Source organism: Herpailurus yagouaroundi, unplaced genomic scaffold, assembly GCF_014898765.1.
Source record: "Herpailurus yagouaroundi ecotype Mexico unplaced genomic scaffold, PumYag 67569, whole genome shotgun sequence".
NCBI classification, from domain to species: domain Eukaryota; kingdom Metazoa; phylum Chordata; class Mammalia; order Carnivora; family Felidae; genus Herpailurus; species Herpailurus yagouaroundi.
The window spans coordinates 176,057-194,262 of record NW_024420375.1 but is presented as its reverse complement, the minus strand read 5'-3'; the positions used below and the strand labels follow the sequence as shown (position 1 = coordinate 194,262).

The window sequence follows — 18,206 nt, the reverse complement described above, 5'->3', positions numbered from 1 at the left end:
TTATAGGTCTCCCTTTATATGTGAGGGCACGTTTACCCCTTGCTGCTTTCAGAATTTTCTCTTTATCCTTGTATTTTGCCAGTTGCACTATGATATGTCGTGCAGAAGATCGATTCAATTTACGTCTGAAAGGAGTTCTCTGTGCCTCTTGGATTTCAATGCCTTTTTCCTTCCCCACTTCAGGGAAGTTCTCAGCTATGATTTCTTCAAGTACCCCTTCAGCACCTTTCCCTCTCTCTTCCTCCTCTGGGATACCAATTATGCGTATATTATTTCTTTTGAGTGTATCACTGAGTTCTCTAATTTTCCCCTCATACTCCTGGATTTTTTTATCTCTCTTTTTCTCAGCTTCCTCTTTTTCCATAACTTTATCTTCTAGTTCACCTATTCTCTCCTCTGCCTCCTCAGTCCGAGCCGTGGTGGTTTCCATTTTGTTATGCATTTCGTTTAAAGCGTTTTTCAACTCCTCGTGACTGTTCCTTAGTCCCTTGATCTCTGTAGCAAGAGATTCTCTGCTGTCAGCTATACTGTTTTCAAGGCCAGCGATTAATTTTATGACTATTATTCTAAATTCACTTTCTGTTATATTATTTAAATCGTTTTTGATCAGCTCATTAGCTGTTGTTATTTCCTGGAGATTCTTCTGAGGGGAATTCTTCCGCTTGGTCATTTTGGATAGTCCCTGGTGTGGTGAGGACCTACAGGGCACTTCCCCTGTGCTGTGGTGTATAACTGGAGTTGGTGGGCGGAGCCGCAGTCAGACCTGATGTCTGCCCCCAGCCCACGGCTGGGGCCACAGTCAGACTGGTGTGTGCCTTCTCTTCCCCTCTCCTAGGGGCGGGATTTACTGTGGGGTGGGGTGGCCTGTCTGGGCTACTTGCACACTGCCAGGCTTGTGATGCTGGGGATCTGGCGTCTTAGCTGGGGTGGGTAGGCAAGGTGCACAGGGGCAGGAGGGGCAGGCTTAGCTTGCTTCTCCTTAGGTGATCCACTTCAGGAGGGGCCCTGTGGCAGCAGGAGGGAGTCAGATCCGCTGCCGGAGGTTTGGCTCCGCAGAAGCGCAGAGTTGGGTGTTTGCGCGGAGCGAGCAAGTTCCCTGGCAGGATCTGGTTCTCTTTGGGATTTTGGCTGGTGGATGGGTGGGGGAGATGGCGCTGGCGAGCGCCTTTGTTCCCCACCAAACTGAGCTCTGTCGTCCGGGTGCTCAGCGGCTCTCCTTCCCTTTGTCCTCCAGCCTTCCCCCTTTCTGAGCAGAGCTGTTAACTTACGACCTCCCAGCGGCTAAGTCGCGCTTGCTGTCGGAACACAGTCCGTCAGGCCCCTCCGCTTTTTGCAAGCCAGACTCGGGGGCTCTGCTTGGCCAGTGAGCCGCCCCTTTGCTCCGGCTCCCTCCCATCAGTCTGTGGAGCGCGCACTGCCTCACCGCCCTTCCTACCCTCTTCCGTGGGCCTCTAGTCTGTGCTTGGCTCCAGCGACTCCATTCTGCTAATCCTCTGGCGGTTTTCTGGGTTTTTTAGGCAGGTGTAGGTGGAATCTAAGTGATCAGCAGGACGCGCAGTGAGCCCAGAGTCCTCCTCCGCCGCCATCTTCCCTCTCCTCCCAGTATTGCCCTTATATTTTTAATATACATTCATGTTATTTAGATCCTCTCTCAAATAACACTATGCTACTACACAAGTAGTGCCAGTACCTTATGACAAAGTATTATTCTTAATTACTGTCTCTAATCCTCATTAATATTATTATCATTCATTTCACTTTTTCATAAGCTATAATTACTGGATACATTGTTTATATTATTTTGAACTTTACCTGTTAGGCCAAGAAAGATTAAGTCAAATACAAAGTTTTATTTACCATCATTAATTCCTCCTCCAATGCTATTTCTTTCTTCATATAGATGTGAGTTTTTGACCTCAACTTTCTTGTGAGAACTTCTTTTAATATCTTTTGCAAGGCAGGTCTACCGTTGACAGAGTTCCTCCATATTTCTGTATCTGAAAGAGTCTTTATTTCTCCTTCACTTTTAAAAGATAATTTTACTGCGTACATAATTCAGTCTGGTCTTCTTTACTTTGAATACTTTAAATATTTCACTCCATTCTCTTCTTTTTTGCGTGGTTTCTGAAAGATTAGTATGATGTAATTCTTATCCTTCTCCAACTTTGGCAAGATCGTTTTTGTTTTTGGTTTTGTTTTCCTTCTGACTTCTATCAAGATGTTTTGTCTTTGATTTTGTTTAGTTGAATATGTTATACCTAAGTGTGGATTGTTTTGGTGTATAACCTGCTTGGTGTTTTCTGAGCTTACTGGATCTGTGCTGTCATGTTTATCATTGGTTTCGGGAAATTCTCAATCATTATTATTTCAGATATTTCTGCTATTCCTTTTTTTTTCCTTCTTCTGATATTCCCCTTACATGTATGTTACACCTTTTGTTATTATGTTACAGTTCTTGGATATTCTGTCTTTTTCTTTCTTTTTCCTCTTTTCTTTTCAAAATTTCTATTGACATTTCTTCAGACTCACTCATTATTTCCTCAACTGTGTCCAGTTCATAGATGAGCTTATTAAGGGAATTCTTCATTTATGTTATGGTGTTTTTGATTTCTAGAATTTCCTTTTGGTTCTTAAAGCTTCTATCTCTCTGCTTACCTAATTTATCTCCTTTTTTATGTTGTCCATTTATCCGTTACAGTCCATAGCATATTAATCATACTTGTGTAATATTCCCAGTCTGATAATTCCAACATCTCTGCCATATCTGAGCCTGGTTCTGATACTTGGTATGCTGTGTCTCTTCAAACTGTGTTTTTGGTTTGTTTGCTTTTTTTTTTTTTTTTTTTTTGGTCTTTTGTCTTTAGTATGTCTTACAATTTTTGTTGTAAGCTTTACACGATGTAATGATAAAAAGAACTGAAGTGAATAAGCCTATCCTGTGAGGTTTTGTTTAGCTGCTAGAATTTAGCCTGTGTTTATGTTTGCTGTAACCATATGTGTCAGAGGCTACAGTTATCTCTGATTACCTTGTTTTTATTTCCTCTGTTGTCTTCGGTTTTCCCTAGAGACTTCTTAAATATTATCTAAGAAGCACCGTTCTTTTAGTTGCATTCCCCTGTTACTATTCAGGAGGACTATTGATGTTGTGGTAATTTGTGGGGGGAAGGGTAACATTCTATAATCCTATCATTATGTCTTTTAGTGAGTCTCTGCCGCTGGCCAGTGACCCTCACAAATACTTCTCAGTATGATTTCGGTTTTTCCCCTTAGACAGGAAGGCAGTCCAGGTATGGAGTTGGGTATTTTCATTTTCCTAGTTCAGTTAAGTTCTAGTAAAATCCCATCACATTAGGATCTGGTAAAATAGTTTCTCTTAATGGTAGGCTTCACTAAGAAGAATGAAATGTGTTGTGCATATTTTTTAAAGAGCTACTTTTCCTCTTTTGCCCTCTCAGAAGCACAGAAACATGAGTAAATTTTTCTCACATCTTCACCATGAGAACTTGATAGTAAAATTCACAAAAGTGTGGGAGTCCCCATAGGACCAGGCCCCCTGAGAATTTTTAACTCTCAAACCTGTCCACACTGAACCTCTAGCAATTCATCAATTGCAGATTAGGTTTTCCTAAACTTGTACTGGTTCCCAAAGAATTTTCTGCTCCTGGGCTCCTGCTCTAATAAGTTTTGATTTCCTGTATATGCCTGTCTATTTCTTCAGTTTGGGGACAGTAGTTCAGTGACCTCAGTTCTCTGATAGATCTAAGAGGAGTTGATTTTTGGTTTATTACACCTTTTTTCTTGTTGTGTGGGTAGAAGAGATGACTTCCAAGCTTCTTACATGACTGACTGGAATGCAAGGAAATTTTTGAGGCATCAAAGACGTTTGTTGTACAAAGTTTTCATCTCTAATGAACTTTATTTTTCTTTTAAAGGGGTAAAAATAAGAACTTTTGGAACATTAACTTTTTTCATATTTTTTTTTCTCTAATAGATCCTAAATGTCCAGGAGATGTTGATTTTCATTATAGTGACTGGGACATTAAGACAATTACCAGCTCCTTGAAATTCTACCTCAGGTATGCCTGATATGATTTGGAACTTTGTTTTTCACACTTGATGAAATTTGTCTGGGTGGATATTGGAGCTTATGTGGTCATAGTTTCTGGAGGTTGGATAGGAATGCTAAAGAAAAAAAGAGTGAAAAGGATTTCTGTCAAAACAAAGAATGTGCATTAGAAAACATTTAATCTGGGAATTTACGCAAGTGAAGGATCAAAATAATAGGATTGTTATTGAAAAATTGCTTTTTCTTAGGGAAATGATTATTTTAAAACTCATACCCTTAAAATAATGGAAGTTTGCCCATTGTGCATAGATGTAATGCTGTCACAATGTGCTCACTAGTAATATCAGGATTTATGACAATTCAAGGTTGTTAACATGTTTTGGTGAATAATAACTATTTTGAAACGTTAAATTGCATTTACACAAACAATACATGTGTTTGTATGTTTATATGCCATATTCCATGCTTTAATCCATTTAATAGAAATAAAAAAACAAGAAAGTACAACCATAAAAATGTTAAAACTGAATGAATTGACAGAAGTAGGAAAACAAAATTTACCTTATCAGCAAAAATATGGGGATGTGCGATGGTAATGAATATATCATTTAGGTAATTGGCATAAATTTATATTATGTAAAAGTATTGGGGACATATACATTTAAACTCATTCATTTCTTACTATTCTTTATGTGCAATATTATTTACCATACTTTATTAAATAAATGTCTTTTTTTTCAATTATTGTACTCTTCAGATATTAAGATAGATACTTGAATATCATTAATCCAAAATAAATTGGGTCTCAGATATTGCTGTTAAATGACTTCCTGCTGTAGTATATCTTAAAACTTTTATAAACATGGATGCTTTTTCCAGGAGTATTTCTCCTGCATCTGCAAAAGAAGAAAGGTACTGTCGTCCGAGGGTTTATTCAGTGCTAAGCAGTGTTCTAGTTGCTTACATGGGCAATGTCATTTTTTTACAATAATCTTATAAGGTAGGTAGTACCATACTATTTTATAGATGAGAAAATTGAAAGGCATCCCCTTCCCCATTTAGTACTATCCATGCTCACAGCTCATATTACTTGAACCTAAGTATCTATGACTTGTAGGCCACTTATATTGGAGCATCTTTTTCCTCTATTTCCTACCCCCAGAGGTTATGGCCTCCTTGGAGTTACTTGGGTAATTTTAGTGATGATAGAGAGCAATCTACTATGTATGTTTTTAGAATACTGATGATGATAATAGTGAGAGTAAATGATTCTGTCTTTAGCCTTCTTCAAAAGAGTCAAGTTTTTTCAAAGATTTATATAGGTTAAATACATCCACACATTATATGTTTCCCAGCTCATCCCATAATAACCAGTGTGGCCCTTTTGAAAGATCGGAGGGTCTTTCCATAATTTGGCTATTGTTGAGAGTGCTGCTCTGAACATAGGGGTACAAGTGCCCCTATGCATCAGTACTCCTGTATCCCTTGGATAAATTCCTAGCAGTGCTATTGCTGGGTCATAACTGATGAATGGATAAAGAAATTGTGGTTTATATACACAATGGAATACTACGTGGCAATGAGAAAAAATGAAATATGGCCTTTTGTAGCAACGTGGATGGAACTGGAGAGTGTGATGCTAAGTGAAATAAGCCATACAGAGAAAGACAGATACCATATGGTTTCACTCTTATGTGGATCCTGAAAAATTTAACAGGAACCCATGGGGGAGGGGAAAGAAAAAAAAAAAGAGGTTAGAGTGGGAGAGAGCCAAAGCATAAGAGACTGTTAAAAACTGAGAACAAACTGAGGGTTGATGGGGGGTGGGAGGGAGGAGAGGGTGGGTGATGGGTATTGAGGAGGGCACCTTTTGGGATGAGCACTGGGTGTTGTATGGAAACCAATTTGACAATAAATTTCATATAAAAAAAACAAAAAACAAAAACAAAAACAACAACAACAACAACAACAACAACAACAACAAAAACAAAAAAGAAAGATCGGAGGTCAGGCCTTAAAGCCTGAATGAGCAATACCCCTAGTAAGAGATTTTTCCTTAAGACTTATGTATGGGCCTTTAATATGCACGAGCCAATCAACACCCATTAAGTTTCTCAAATACATTAATATTTTCAAAGAGGGCCTCTTCCATCTGTGTTATAGGTACCTAACTCAACCCTTATCTCTAACATTTTCAGAAAAGTACTCCAAAAACTATCCTCTCTCTCTTATATTTTTAATGTCTCTTTTTCGACTTGCTGTTTCTTCTCAGCATATAAATATGGTACCATAAAGCACATCTCTTTGACTTTGTGTCTTTTTTCATTTATTCATTTTACCATTTACTGGATCAGTAAACATTTCCTGTATAGCTAGTCTATGTCTAGCATGGTGCTAAGCAGGAGGCATACAATTGTGAATGGATGTGATCTCTGAATTTAAAAAGGTTATAATCCAGTGAGGGGCAGAAAAAAAAAAACAGGCAATCATACAAATATAACAAACTATAATAAGTACTCTGAAGGGAAGGCACAAAGTGGTATGAAGGCTTAAAACAGGAAGACCTGTTGTATTCTGGTTGTCCGTTTGAACTGAGGTTTAAATTATAATTTGGAGTCAACTGGGAGGAGGCAGTTGCAGACAAAGAGAACTGCATGTGCAAAGGCCTTGAAGCAAAAGAGGGGATGACCCCTTCAAGAGTACTGAGTGTAGAGAGGGAGGGAGAGATGTGTAGGAGCCAGACATTGCAAGGCTGTATGGGACATTTTAAGAATTGGAGTATGGATTTATTTTAAACAGAATGGGAATAAATTGAGAGATTTTAAACAAGTTACATGATGAGGTTTAAATTTTGAAAAAAAAATATAGAGATCAGATTATAGGGAATCAAAATATGTTGAGGTAGAAACCAATTAGCAGGCTATTGCTGTGGTCCATGAAAAAGATGATGCTTCTTCTTGAAATAGGGAATAGGAATATCGATTTGTAGAAATAAGCATAATAAAGAAATTTGGGGAGTAAATTTAGATATGAGAATGGGGGAGGGGGAGATAAAAGAATGATTTCCATGTTTCTGACCCATACAACCAAATGGTGGTCATACATTCAGTGATTTGAGAAACACAAGAAAAAGACTAAATGTAAGGGAGATGGCAAGTTGGGTTTTAGATATTTCAAATTTGGGTGTCTTTGAAGAAATTAGAACAAGGTATTAAGCAAGGCATTGCATATATGGGAATAAACTCAGAGAAGACTTCTGAGCTTGAGCTAAAAATTGTGAATCATTGACAATATAGATGACAATTGGAGGCAGGATCTTGGATGAGATTGCCTAATAAGAGAGATACTTCATGTCTTCCTATTCAAGCTTCAGTATATGATGTAATATACACTCAGTGTCTCTACTTCTTAACCTCCTACTTTATCCTTTAACCCATTGCAGTCTCCCTCCCACCAACTCTGCTCCACTGAAGCTGCTCTTGCCAAGGTCACTAGTGACTCCTTCAATGCTAAACACAATGGACAATTGTCAGTCTTTACCTTACTTGATTTCTTTGTAGCATTTGAAGGTGTTACCAAGCCCTCCTTGAAACATTATCTTCTTTTGGATTCTACTGTATCTCTTGCTTTTGGCTTTCCTCACACCTTTCAACCATTTTAGCAGTTCCCTTTATGGACTTTCTACCTGATATATTCCAGGACTCTCCCCTCTTTTTGCTATACTGGAGGGAGGGAAAATTCAAATATCCACAGGGGCCAGGATGTGAAGATGAATGAAGCAGACTCCTTTCATATTAAACACATTACATATTGAACCTGTATTTGCATAGTGATACCTTTGTTTATGTATAATAAGCAATATTATTTACTTCCACAAATAACCATATAGGCCCAATATAGCCAACTCGTTCAGTTTTTCAGTAGTGTTAGAAAATAATGGATTTTATGTGAAATATCTCAAATTTTTTATATTCTGATGACTGGTTCAATTCCATTTCTTTTTTATACACTATTCTGGACAAATAATAAATTAAAGTCCTCATGAAGCTATTGGCTGTGACTTGGTCATCTCTCCTTGAGCAGTGGTATCTGTTCTCATGGTTTTAGTCACTCACCTAGGTTTGTGATTTCCACTTCTCAAATTTAGAAGGAACTCCTTCCATCTGCCTAATAGACATCTCCCTTTGGCTATCCTAAAAGTCCCTCTAGCTTAGATCTCCGCTTCCTTCTGAATAAATTTCTATTCTATCCAGTCTTCCAAACCAGATGACTTTCTCCCTCACCAGTATACCCAATGATTGAAGAAGTTCTGTCTTTAATGTCTTTTAAATAATTCTCATCATTTCTTTCTATCCCTGATGCCACTAATTTTGTTTAGGCCTTTATTAACTCTCAACTGGATTACTACAATAATCACAGTGGGAGGAAGTATAACAGTGATTAAGAGCATAGACTCAGGACAGACTGACTAGTTCTGCCATTTACTAGGCATGTGTAGTCTTGGATAAATTAAACTTCTCTGAACCTCAGTTTCCTCATGTATGAAATGGAGATAATAACAATATGCACCTTACAGAGTTGGTATGAGGATTAAATTAGTAAATATATGCACATCGCTTAGAACAATGAAGACTTTACTATTATTATTATAAGTGAATTACTTCATCTGAGCCACCCACCACCTACCTTTATTTTATCATCACACTGGTCATTTTACATTGAAAGTTTTGTATATGACACTCTTCTCAACTAGACTATTAGCTCCTTGGAGGTTTGGGGTCTCTCTTACTCATCGCTGGATCCCCAACATCTGGCACAATGCTAGGTACCCATAGGTGCTCAGTCATTTTTTTTTTTTTTACCAAATAAAGAAATCTATTGGGCCTCAATTTTCTCCTCCATTAAACTGGGACTGGAATAACTGCTCCGTCTCACAGGATCATTGGAAGGATCAGATGGTAGGACAGATATGAAGCACTTTGAAAACTAAAGAACTATCCAACTGCAAGAACTTTATAGCAGAATTCAGAGTGGGTCTACTTTGGAATTTTTCAGAACTGGTTTGAAACTCCTTTCACTTTTGAAAACTAATTGGAGTCCTTACTAGACTAATTTGCCTATACTTTTGCAGGTTTTTCATTGAATTACTAGTAACTAGGATTCCTCTGACAAAGTTTCAGGTGAAGAGAGAAATGTATATGGTCACACTAAGCTATGGGGCTCAGAAACTTAAGCCTTGCTGCCCACAAAACTGAGAATCCAAGGCCTGGCTATTCCCTCCCCAAAGGAACTTACAGTGTTCCTTTATTTCAGGAATCTTTCTGAACCTGTCATGACCTACAGACTTCACAAAGAGCTGGTCTCTGCTGCCAGTAAGTATTTATGTTACTAGTTAATTGTATTGTCTTGCCTTCTTAATAATGTTCATAGCAATAAACCTAGAAGACTGCTTGAGGGAAAGTGAGGGGAGAAAACAAAAATACCTCCACAGATTGCGTCCACTGCTAAATGAGAGTCTTCCTACTTGTTGTCTAACTCAAATGTTCTATTATTTTTCATAAATCAATGTAAATTGAGTAGTTTGGACAAAACTGGCTAATATGAGGAATGTAACAGGTATGAGGGCTTTATTGACTATGCCTCTTCTATCAGAACAAGAGCATTGGCTTATATTACTAGGAGACAACAAAATTGTTCCCTTACAGTTGCTGTTTTAGCTTTTTTTCATCACGTTGCCTTTTCAAATGCTTTTCAATTGTGCTGTGAATTAATACTCCTAATCTGTTAGTGCTAACATCACATTTTGTAGATGATAAACCTGAGGGTTAAGGTGAAACATTGCATGGGAAATGAGACATAAAGAATCACCCTAAAATGTTTGGCAGCTGAATAAGTATTAAAAATTTTGGCTGAGGCCACTGTATGTATGAGCATCTGTCCCTATCTCTATATGACCTTTCTCTTGCTTGGTACCCTCTGTGGTGTGCAGGAAAAAGATTCATAGGACTCGTCCTAATAATGAATTTTTGTGGAGGCAAGGGACCTTTGATCTTTACTCTGAGTTGTCTCAGTGATTTTCACATGAACCCGGAGAAAGAGCATATCCCCATCACCATAAGAAGATGTGTGGGCAAAGGTTTCCAGTGGAAGTTTACATGCAGAACTTTGGGAACAACCTGCTGTACCTAGAACTCACACTTCCTCAGAGATAGTCTTATGTTCTCATCTTTCTGTTCTGTTGTCTACTTCAACTTTATAGGCTATTTCTTTGTTTTTATCTCTCTTTTTGCCTTTTGGTCTCTTTGTCTTTTAGTCTTTTGCTCTCCATCTCAGTCTTTTTTCTTGGTCTCTCTTTACCATTATTTCATAGTGCCTATTTATCTCTGTGTCTCTTTTTGTCTCTTTGTGTCTCTAATTGTCTTTGTGTGCATGTGTGTGTGTGTGTGTGTGTGTGTGTGTGAGAGAGAGAGAGAGAGAGAGAGAGATTGAGAGAGAGAGAGAGAGTTCACTTGATACAGTTGCCCAAAAGGCAAAACTGTCTTTCTCTGTTCTATCTCAGAGTCTGACAACCTGGATTACCGGCTGGGAGCTATTCATTCCTTGGTATATAAGCTACCTGAAAAGAACCGAGAGATGCTGGAACTTATTATAAGACACTTGGTCAAGTAAGTAACTTCTGGATTTTCAGGAGGAGTTTCTATTAAAGGACTGGTCCATAGGGTAGTACCTCAGAGGAACTGTTTATCAACTCATTAAGTCCCAGCCACCAGCTGTTTCATCCTGGAAGGCTGAGTGCTCTATGAAGATGATTTTATCTTGAACCTTGTATATATCCTCTCAGGCTCATCATGCATCTCAGTTAAGAGGTAACATGAGGTAAATTGGACTGAACATAGACTTTGCAGTCAGATAAACTTGGTTTCAAATACCAGCTATACCACTTACTTAGTTGTACGATCTTAGATAAACCTCTTACCCTCTGTTTAGTCATCTCTAAAAAGAGAATAGTATTGCCCACCATGCAGGACTGTTCTGTGGATTTGAATGAACACAGGTAAAGTGCATGGCACATAGAAGATTCTCAAGAAATGGGAGTTATTATTAGGATTGTGGTCAACTCGTTGCTTGAGTATGGCAAGCAGGAAAGACAAGTATTCGAAAGAGTAGGCCCGGTGATGAGCTCCAAGATAGTGGGTTTAAGTGGCATGGGGTTGTGGTGCCTTTTGGCCAGAGAGCTTAATGATTGGAATAAAAGTAAGTTGACGTGCCTTGTAAAAGTACAGCAAGTAGCTCTTGTGAAGCAGTATGGTGCAGCAGAAAGCACCCTGTCTAGGGGTCAACAAACCTGTGTTCTGGTGTCAGTTCTGCTCCTAGCTTCCTTTTATGAAGTTTATTTATTTATTTCGAGAGAGACAGAGAGTGTAAGTGTGAGTTGGAGAGAGTCAGAGAGAGAGAGGGAGAGAGAGAATCCCAAGCAGGCTCCACACTGTCAGCTCAGAGCCCAACACAGGGCTTAATCTCATGAACTAACCCATGAGATCTTGACCTGAGCCGGCTCAAGAATCTGTTGCCTAACTGACTGAACCACACAGGTGCTCCGTTTTGCTACTGGCTTTCTTGATGATCATGAGCAGGTCACTCTCAAGGCTCCTCCTGATATTTTTAAAAGTACAGAAATGAGACAACAAGCTTAGAAAAATCATGATGCATTTTAAGAGTGTCTATTAAAAAATAAAGCTATCATCAAAGTTACAAAAGTACGGTAATTATACATTTTAACCTCATTTGAAGAGGATCTCAAATCCCTAAACTTAAAGCCCCTAGTAAAGTTGAGGCTCCAGGCTAAATGATCCTCTTGGTCTCCCCCTATGATAAATTCTGCATCACTGGATCTCAGGTTTCCCTAATGACATAATGAGATCCCACCAAGATTCAATGGAGCTCTAACAGTCTATGTATTTTTATACTTCTATAATAAATGAGCATTAAATACACTAAGGAAGATAAATAGGCAGAATTAACAAGAGGATGCCTTTTACATTTATTGCCAATGTTTCCAATTTGGGCTAATACAGAACATTAAGAGCAGTTTCTTCCCAAATAGTTGTTTGTGATAATCTCAGTAAAAGTACAACAATCAATATATAAATCATTTGCATATTAATTTGAAGCTGCCCTGGGAGAAAGAGAAATTGAGTTCAAGTTCCACACTGATACTAATTTTGTTTGAACTAAAGAAAGTCCCTCCCACTCTCTGGACATCAGTTTATTCATCTCTAATATGAGGGGACTGAACTAGCTAATCTTAAGGGATTATTACTGCTCTGACATTCTAAGAGTCTTGTATGTTTTGGGAGGCAGGGACTCAGTTGAGAATTATCCTACCAGCAGTTAGTGAGAAACACCTGCTACCATGCACTCAAAGGCTGACTGCTGCCTTATTTCAAGAATTTTGGTCCTTCAAAACTCTAGAACAAAAGGAACAAGAGACACAAACACACAAGGAAGAGAAATAGAAAGACAAATACACTTAGATATATGAAAAACTTCTCAAGTTCACTCATATAAGAAAAATACGAATTAAACCTACACTGAGATGCCATTTATTGGGAAAAACCTAAGGCATGACTGTATTCTCTGTTGATGAGACATTGGGGCAAATGGATACTGTACTACATTGCTGGTGTTAATGCAATATGTACGACAGGAGGAGAATTTGACAATATGTAACAAATGTGTATATTCACTTACCCAGTGCCAAGCAATTCTACTTTTAGACATTTACTCTGAGGACACACCTCCCCAAGTACCAAATAGCATATGTAGAAGGTTCATCATCGCAGCATAATTTTTTAATAACAAATGGTTAGAAACACAAAAGTGTCCAACAATAGGGGACTAGTTGAGTAGATAATGGTCTATTCAAATAATGTAGCATTCTACAACCTAAAAATAATTAGGAAAATATCTGTGAACTTCTTTTGTAGTGATTTCCAAGATGCATTACAAATTTGAGGTTATATGTCAGACAACAACAGCAAAAAAACCCAAAGTTTAAAACATTATATTAGTATGATACCTTTTATGTAAAAAGAAAATGAGGGAAATAAGAATATATAAGAATATTGGGGCACCTGGCTGGCTCAGTGAGTTAAGTGCCTGACTCTTGATTTTGGCTCGGGTAATGATATCATGGTTCCCGAGATTAAGCAACCCAATTGAGCTCTGAGCTGATAGTGTGGCACTATCAGTATGCTTGAGATTCTTTCTCTCTCTTTCTTTCTCTCTGCCTCTCCCCGTCTCATGCACTCACATACTCTCTATCTCAAAATAAATAAATAAACATTAAAAAAAAGAATATGTAAAAATATTAAACACATATTTTCTTCTGTCAAATTAAACACACAGTAAGATAAATAAAAAACTAATGATTCAAGGAGTGACCAAGATGGTGGAACAGCATGAAAGATTTTTTTGTGTCTCTCATCAATGAAATGCAACCATATCAACATTAAACCATCTTGTACACCTGGAAAACTGATTTGAGGATTAGCACAATAATCTGCACAACCTGAACCATAGAACTCAGCAGGTACAGGGTATTGAGGGGTGAACTGAGAGAGAGAGAAGCCATGGAAGGCAGGGAGCTGTTTTGCTTATGGAGAGAGGATGGAGACAGGGGGAGAGTATCGGAAAAGCAACCCACCCCCCAAAAGCAGCTGGAGAGAAAGGAAGAGTGGAAACAGCCACAAGGGATGGAAATCAAAAAAGGGAGAAAGGAGAAAGGAGAGGGTTTAAATTCCATTAAGACTATAAACAGGGGGAGTGAAGAGTCTGAAACTCTCTAGCCCAATACCTGGTGGTGCACTGGTAGGAAGCACAAGTCCCCAGCAGCAGAGATCAAGGTCCAAGGGGTCCTTGGGCCACATGGGGAGAGGCGGTTCCCCTGCTAGGATAACATTTGTTAGAGGCTGTGCCACCTCCTGACAGGCAAAAGTCCCAAAAGACCCTGAAGAACAACCATAGTCACTGGTGTTGGAACAAGGATGCTAAGGGTGAAGACTGGTGCCAGATGTGTGTTGATTTGCCATAATCCCTGAAATGCTGCTTCTACATGATCACTTAAGTCCTTAACCTTCAAGGGAAGACAGATCAGGTTTGCAACAGACCTATCCACAGGAACTTGGCAGGCCAGAGAGGAGTGGCAGGATATATTCAATGTGCTGGATCAGAAAAATATGCAGCCAAGAATTCCTTATGCTGCAAGGCTGTCATTCAAAATAGAATGAGAGAAAAAACTTTTCGCAGACAAACAAAAACTAAAGGGGTTTGTGACCACTAAACCATCCCTGCAAGAAATTTTAAGGGGGACTCTGTGAGGCGAGAAAAGATGAAAAAACAAAACCAAAAAGACCAAAAGTAACAAAGACTGGAAAGAACCAGAGAACACCACCAGAAACTCCCAACTCTACAGGCAACATAATGGCAATAAATTCATATCTTTTGATACTAACTCTAAACCTCAGTGGACTAAATGTTCCAATCAATAGACATCGGGTAACCGAATGCATAAGAAAACAAGATGCATCTATATGCTGTTTACAAGAGACCCATTTTAGGTGTAAAGACACCTTCAGATCGAAAATAAGGGGATGGAGAACTATCTGTCATGCTAACGGTCACCAAAAGAAAGCCAAAGTAGTGATACTTATATCAGACAATCTAGATTTTAAAATAAAGACTAGAACAAGAGACGAAGAAGGGCATTATATAATAATTAAGGGGTCTATTTACCAAGAAGGTCTAACAATTGTAAACATTTATGCTCCAAACATCGAGCTCCCAAATATGTAAATCAGTTAATCACAAACATACAGAAACTCATTGATAATAATGCCGTAATAGTAGGGGACTTAAACATCCCACTAACAACAATGGACAGATCATCTAAACAGAAAATCAACAAGGAAACAGTGGCTTTGAATGACACACTGGACAAGATGGACTTACCAGATATATACAGAACATTTCATCCTACAGCAGTGGAATACACATTCTTCTCCAGTGCACATGGAACACTCTCCAAATAGAACAATTAATGTGACAAAAATCAGCCCTCAACAAGTACAAAAAGATCAAGATTGTACCATGTATACTTTGAGACCACAACGCTGTGAAACTCAAAGTCAGCCACAAGAAAAATTTTGGAAAGATAACAAATACTTGGAGACAAAAGAACATCCTACTAAAGAATGAATGGGCTAACCATGAAGTTAAAGAGTAAATGAAAAAGTACATGGAAACCAATGAAAATGATAACACCACAGCCCAAAACCTCTGGGATGCAGCACAGGTGGCCATAAGAGGGAAGTATATAGCAATCCAGGCCTTCCTGAAAAAGGAAGAAATGTCTCAGATACATAACCTAACCTTACACCTTAAAGAGCTGAAAAAGAATAGCAGATAAAACCCAAAACCAGCAGAAGACAGAAAATATAAAGATTAGAGAATAAATCCAAGCTACTGAAACAAACAAACAAACAAAAACAAAAAACAATAGAACAGACCAATGAAACTAGGAGCTGGTTCTTTGAAAGAATTAACAAAGTTGATAAACCCCTAGCCAGTTTGATCCAAAAGGAAAAGGAAAAGATCCAAATCAATAAACTCAAGAATGAAGGAGAAGAGATCACAACCAACACAAGAGAAATACAAACAATAATAAGATAATATTATGAGCAATTATACACCAATGAAATGGGCAAGCTGGAAGAAATGGACAAATTCCTAGAAACATATAAACTACCAAAACTGAAACAGGAAGAAATACAAAATTTCATCAGACCCATTACCAGTAAAGAAGTCGAATTAGTAATCAAAAATCTCCCAAAAAACAAGAGTTCAGGGCCAGATGGCTTTCCAGGGGAATTCTACCAAACATATAAAGAAGAATTAACATCTATCCTTTTGAAGCCATTCCAAAAATAGAACTGGAAGGAAAACTTCCAAACCCTTTCTATGCAGCCAACATTACCTTGATTCCAAAATCAGACAGAGACCCCACTAAAAAGGAGAACTATAGACCAATTTCCCTGATAAACATGGATGCAAAAATTCTCAACAAAATAGCAGCCAACCAGATCCAACAATACATTTTAAAAAATTATTCACCACAAGCTACTGGGATTTATACCTGGGATCCAGAGCTGGTTCAACATCCACAAAATAATCAATGAGTTAAATCACATCTATTAAAGAAACAAGAAGAACCACATGATCCTCTCAATAGATGTAGAGAAAGCATTTGACAAAATACATCATCCTTTCTTGATAAAAGCCCTCAAGAAACTAGGGATAGAAGGAGCATACCCTGCGGTCATAAAAGCCATATATGAACGACCCAACGCTAATATCATCCTCAGTGGGGAAAAACTGAGAGCTTTCCCCCTAAGGTCAGGAACAAGACAGGGATTTCCACTCTCGCCACTGTTATTCTACCATAGCATTGGAAGTCTTAGCCTCTGCAATCAGACAACACAGAGAAATAAAAGGCATCCACATCATTCAGAAGGAGGTCAAACGTTCACTCTTTGCAGATGACATGATACTCTACATGGAAAACCCAACAGATTCCACGAAAAAACAGCTAGAACTGATTCATGAATTCAGCAAAGTCACAAGATATAAAATCAATGTACAGAAATCCGTTGCATTCCTATACACCAATAATGAAGCAACAGAAAGAGAAATCAAGGAATAGGTTCCATTTACAATTGCACTTAAAAAACATAAAATACCTAGGAATAAACCTAACCAAATAGGTGAAAGACCAAATACACTGAAAACTATAGAAAGCTTATGAAAGAAATTGAAGAAGACACAAAATATATGGAAAAATATTCCATGCTCCTGGATTGAAAGAACAAATATTGTTAAAATGTCTATGCTACCCAAACCACTCTGTATATTCAATTCAATCCCTAACAAAATAACACCAGCATTCTTTACAGAACTAAAACAAACAATCTTAAAATTTGTACAGAACCAGAAAAGACCCTGAATAGACAAAGCAATCTTGCAAAAAAAAACCAAAGCTGGAGGCATCACAATCCTGGACTTCAAGATGTATTACAAAGCTGTAATCATCAAGATACTTTGGTAGTGGTGCAAAAATAGACACTCAGATCATTGGAACAGAATAGAGAACCCAGAAATGGACCCACAATCATATGGCTGACTGATCTTTGCAAAACAGGAAAGAATATCAATGGAATGGAAATAAACAACAATGGAGTAAAAACAGTCTTTTCACAAATGGTGCTGGGAAAACTGGAGAGGGACATGCAGAAAAATGAACTTAGACCACTTTATTACACCATACACAAAAATAAACTCAAAATGGATGAAAGACCTAAATATAAGACAGGAAGCCATCAAAATCCTACAGGAGAACGCAGGCAAAAACTCTTTGACCTTGGCTGCAGCAACTTCTTACTCAACACATCTCTGGAGGCAAGGGAATCCAAAGCAAAAATGAGCTAGTGGGACCTCATCAAAATAAAAAGCTTTTGCACAGTGAAGGAAACAATCAGCAAAACTAAAAGTCACCTGATGGAATGGGAGAAGATATCTGCAAATGACATATCAGATAAAGGTCTAGTATCCAAAATCTGTAAAGAACTTACAAAACTCAACACCCCAAAAAACAATTAATCCAGTGAAGAAATGGGTAGAAGACATGAATAGATACTTCTCCAAAGAAGATATCCAGATGGCTAACAGACACATTAAAAAATGCTTAACATCACTCATTATCAGGAAAATAGAAATCAAACCACAATGAGATACCACCTCACACCTGTCAGAATGGCTAACATTAACAACTCAGGCAACAACAAATGTTGGCAAGGATGTGGAGAAAGAGGACCTCTTTTGCACTGTTGGTGGGAATGCAAACTAGTGTGGTCACTCTGGAAAATAGTATGGAGGTTCCTCAAAAAATTGAAAATAGAACTACCCTACGACCCAGCAATTGCACTACTAGGTATTTATCCAAGGGATACAGGTTTGCTCTTTCGAAGGGGCACATATACCCCAATGTTTATAGCAGCACTATTGACAATAACCAAAGTATGGAAAG

The 18,206-nt window shown here is 38.2% G+C and overlaps 2 protein-coding genes across 2 annotated transcripts in view; both read left to right on the top strand.

The window, feature by feature from the left end:
- LOC121025255 (oligophrenin-1) overlaps positions 1-10,756 on the top strand; it is a 60,221-nt gene extending 49,465 nt beyond the window's left edge. The window contains exons 10-12 of the mRNA XM_040467714.1: positions 3,992-4,076; positions 9,380-9,438; positions 10,626-10,756. Of these exons, the coding sequence (XP_040323648.1) occupies positions 3,992-4,076; positions 9,380-9,438; positions 10,626-10,735 (254 nt within the window). The 3' untranslated portion in view covers positions 10,736-10,756. The remainder of the gene's footprint in view (positions 1-3,991; positions 4,077-9,379; positions 9,439-10,625) is intronic.
- A 398-nt stretch (positions 10,757-11,154) lies between these two features.
- The window catches only part of LOC121025272 (oligophrenin-1-like), a 180,632-nt gene continuing 173,580 nt past the window's right edge, over positions 11,155-18,206 (top strand). The window contains exon 1 of the mRNA XM_040467746.1: positions 11,155-11,487. Coding sequence (XP_040323680.1) covers positions 11,155-11,487 — 333 coding nt within the window. The remainder of the gene's footprint in view (positions 11,488-18,206) is intronic.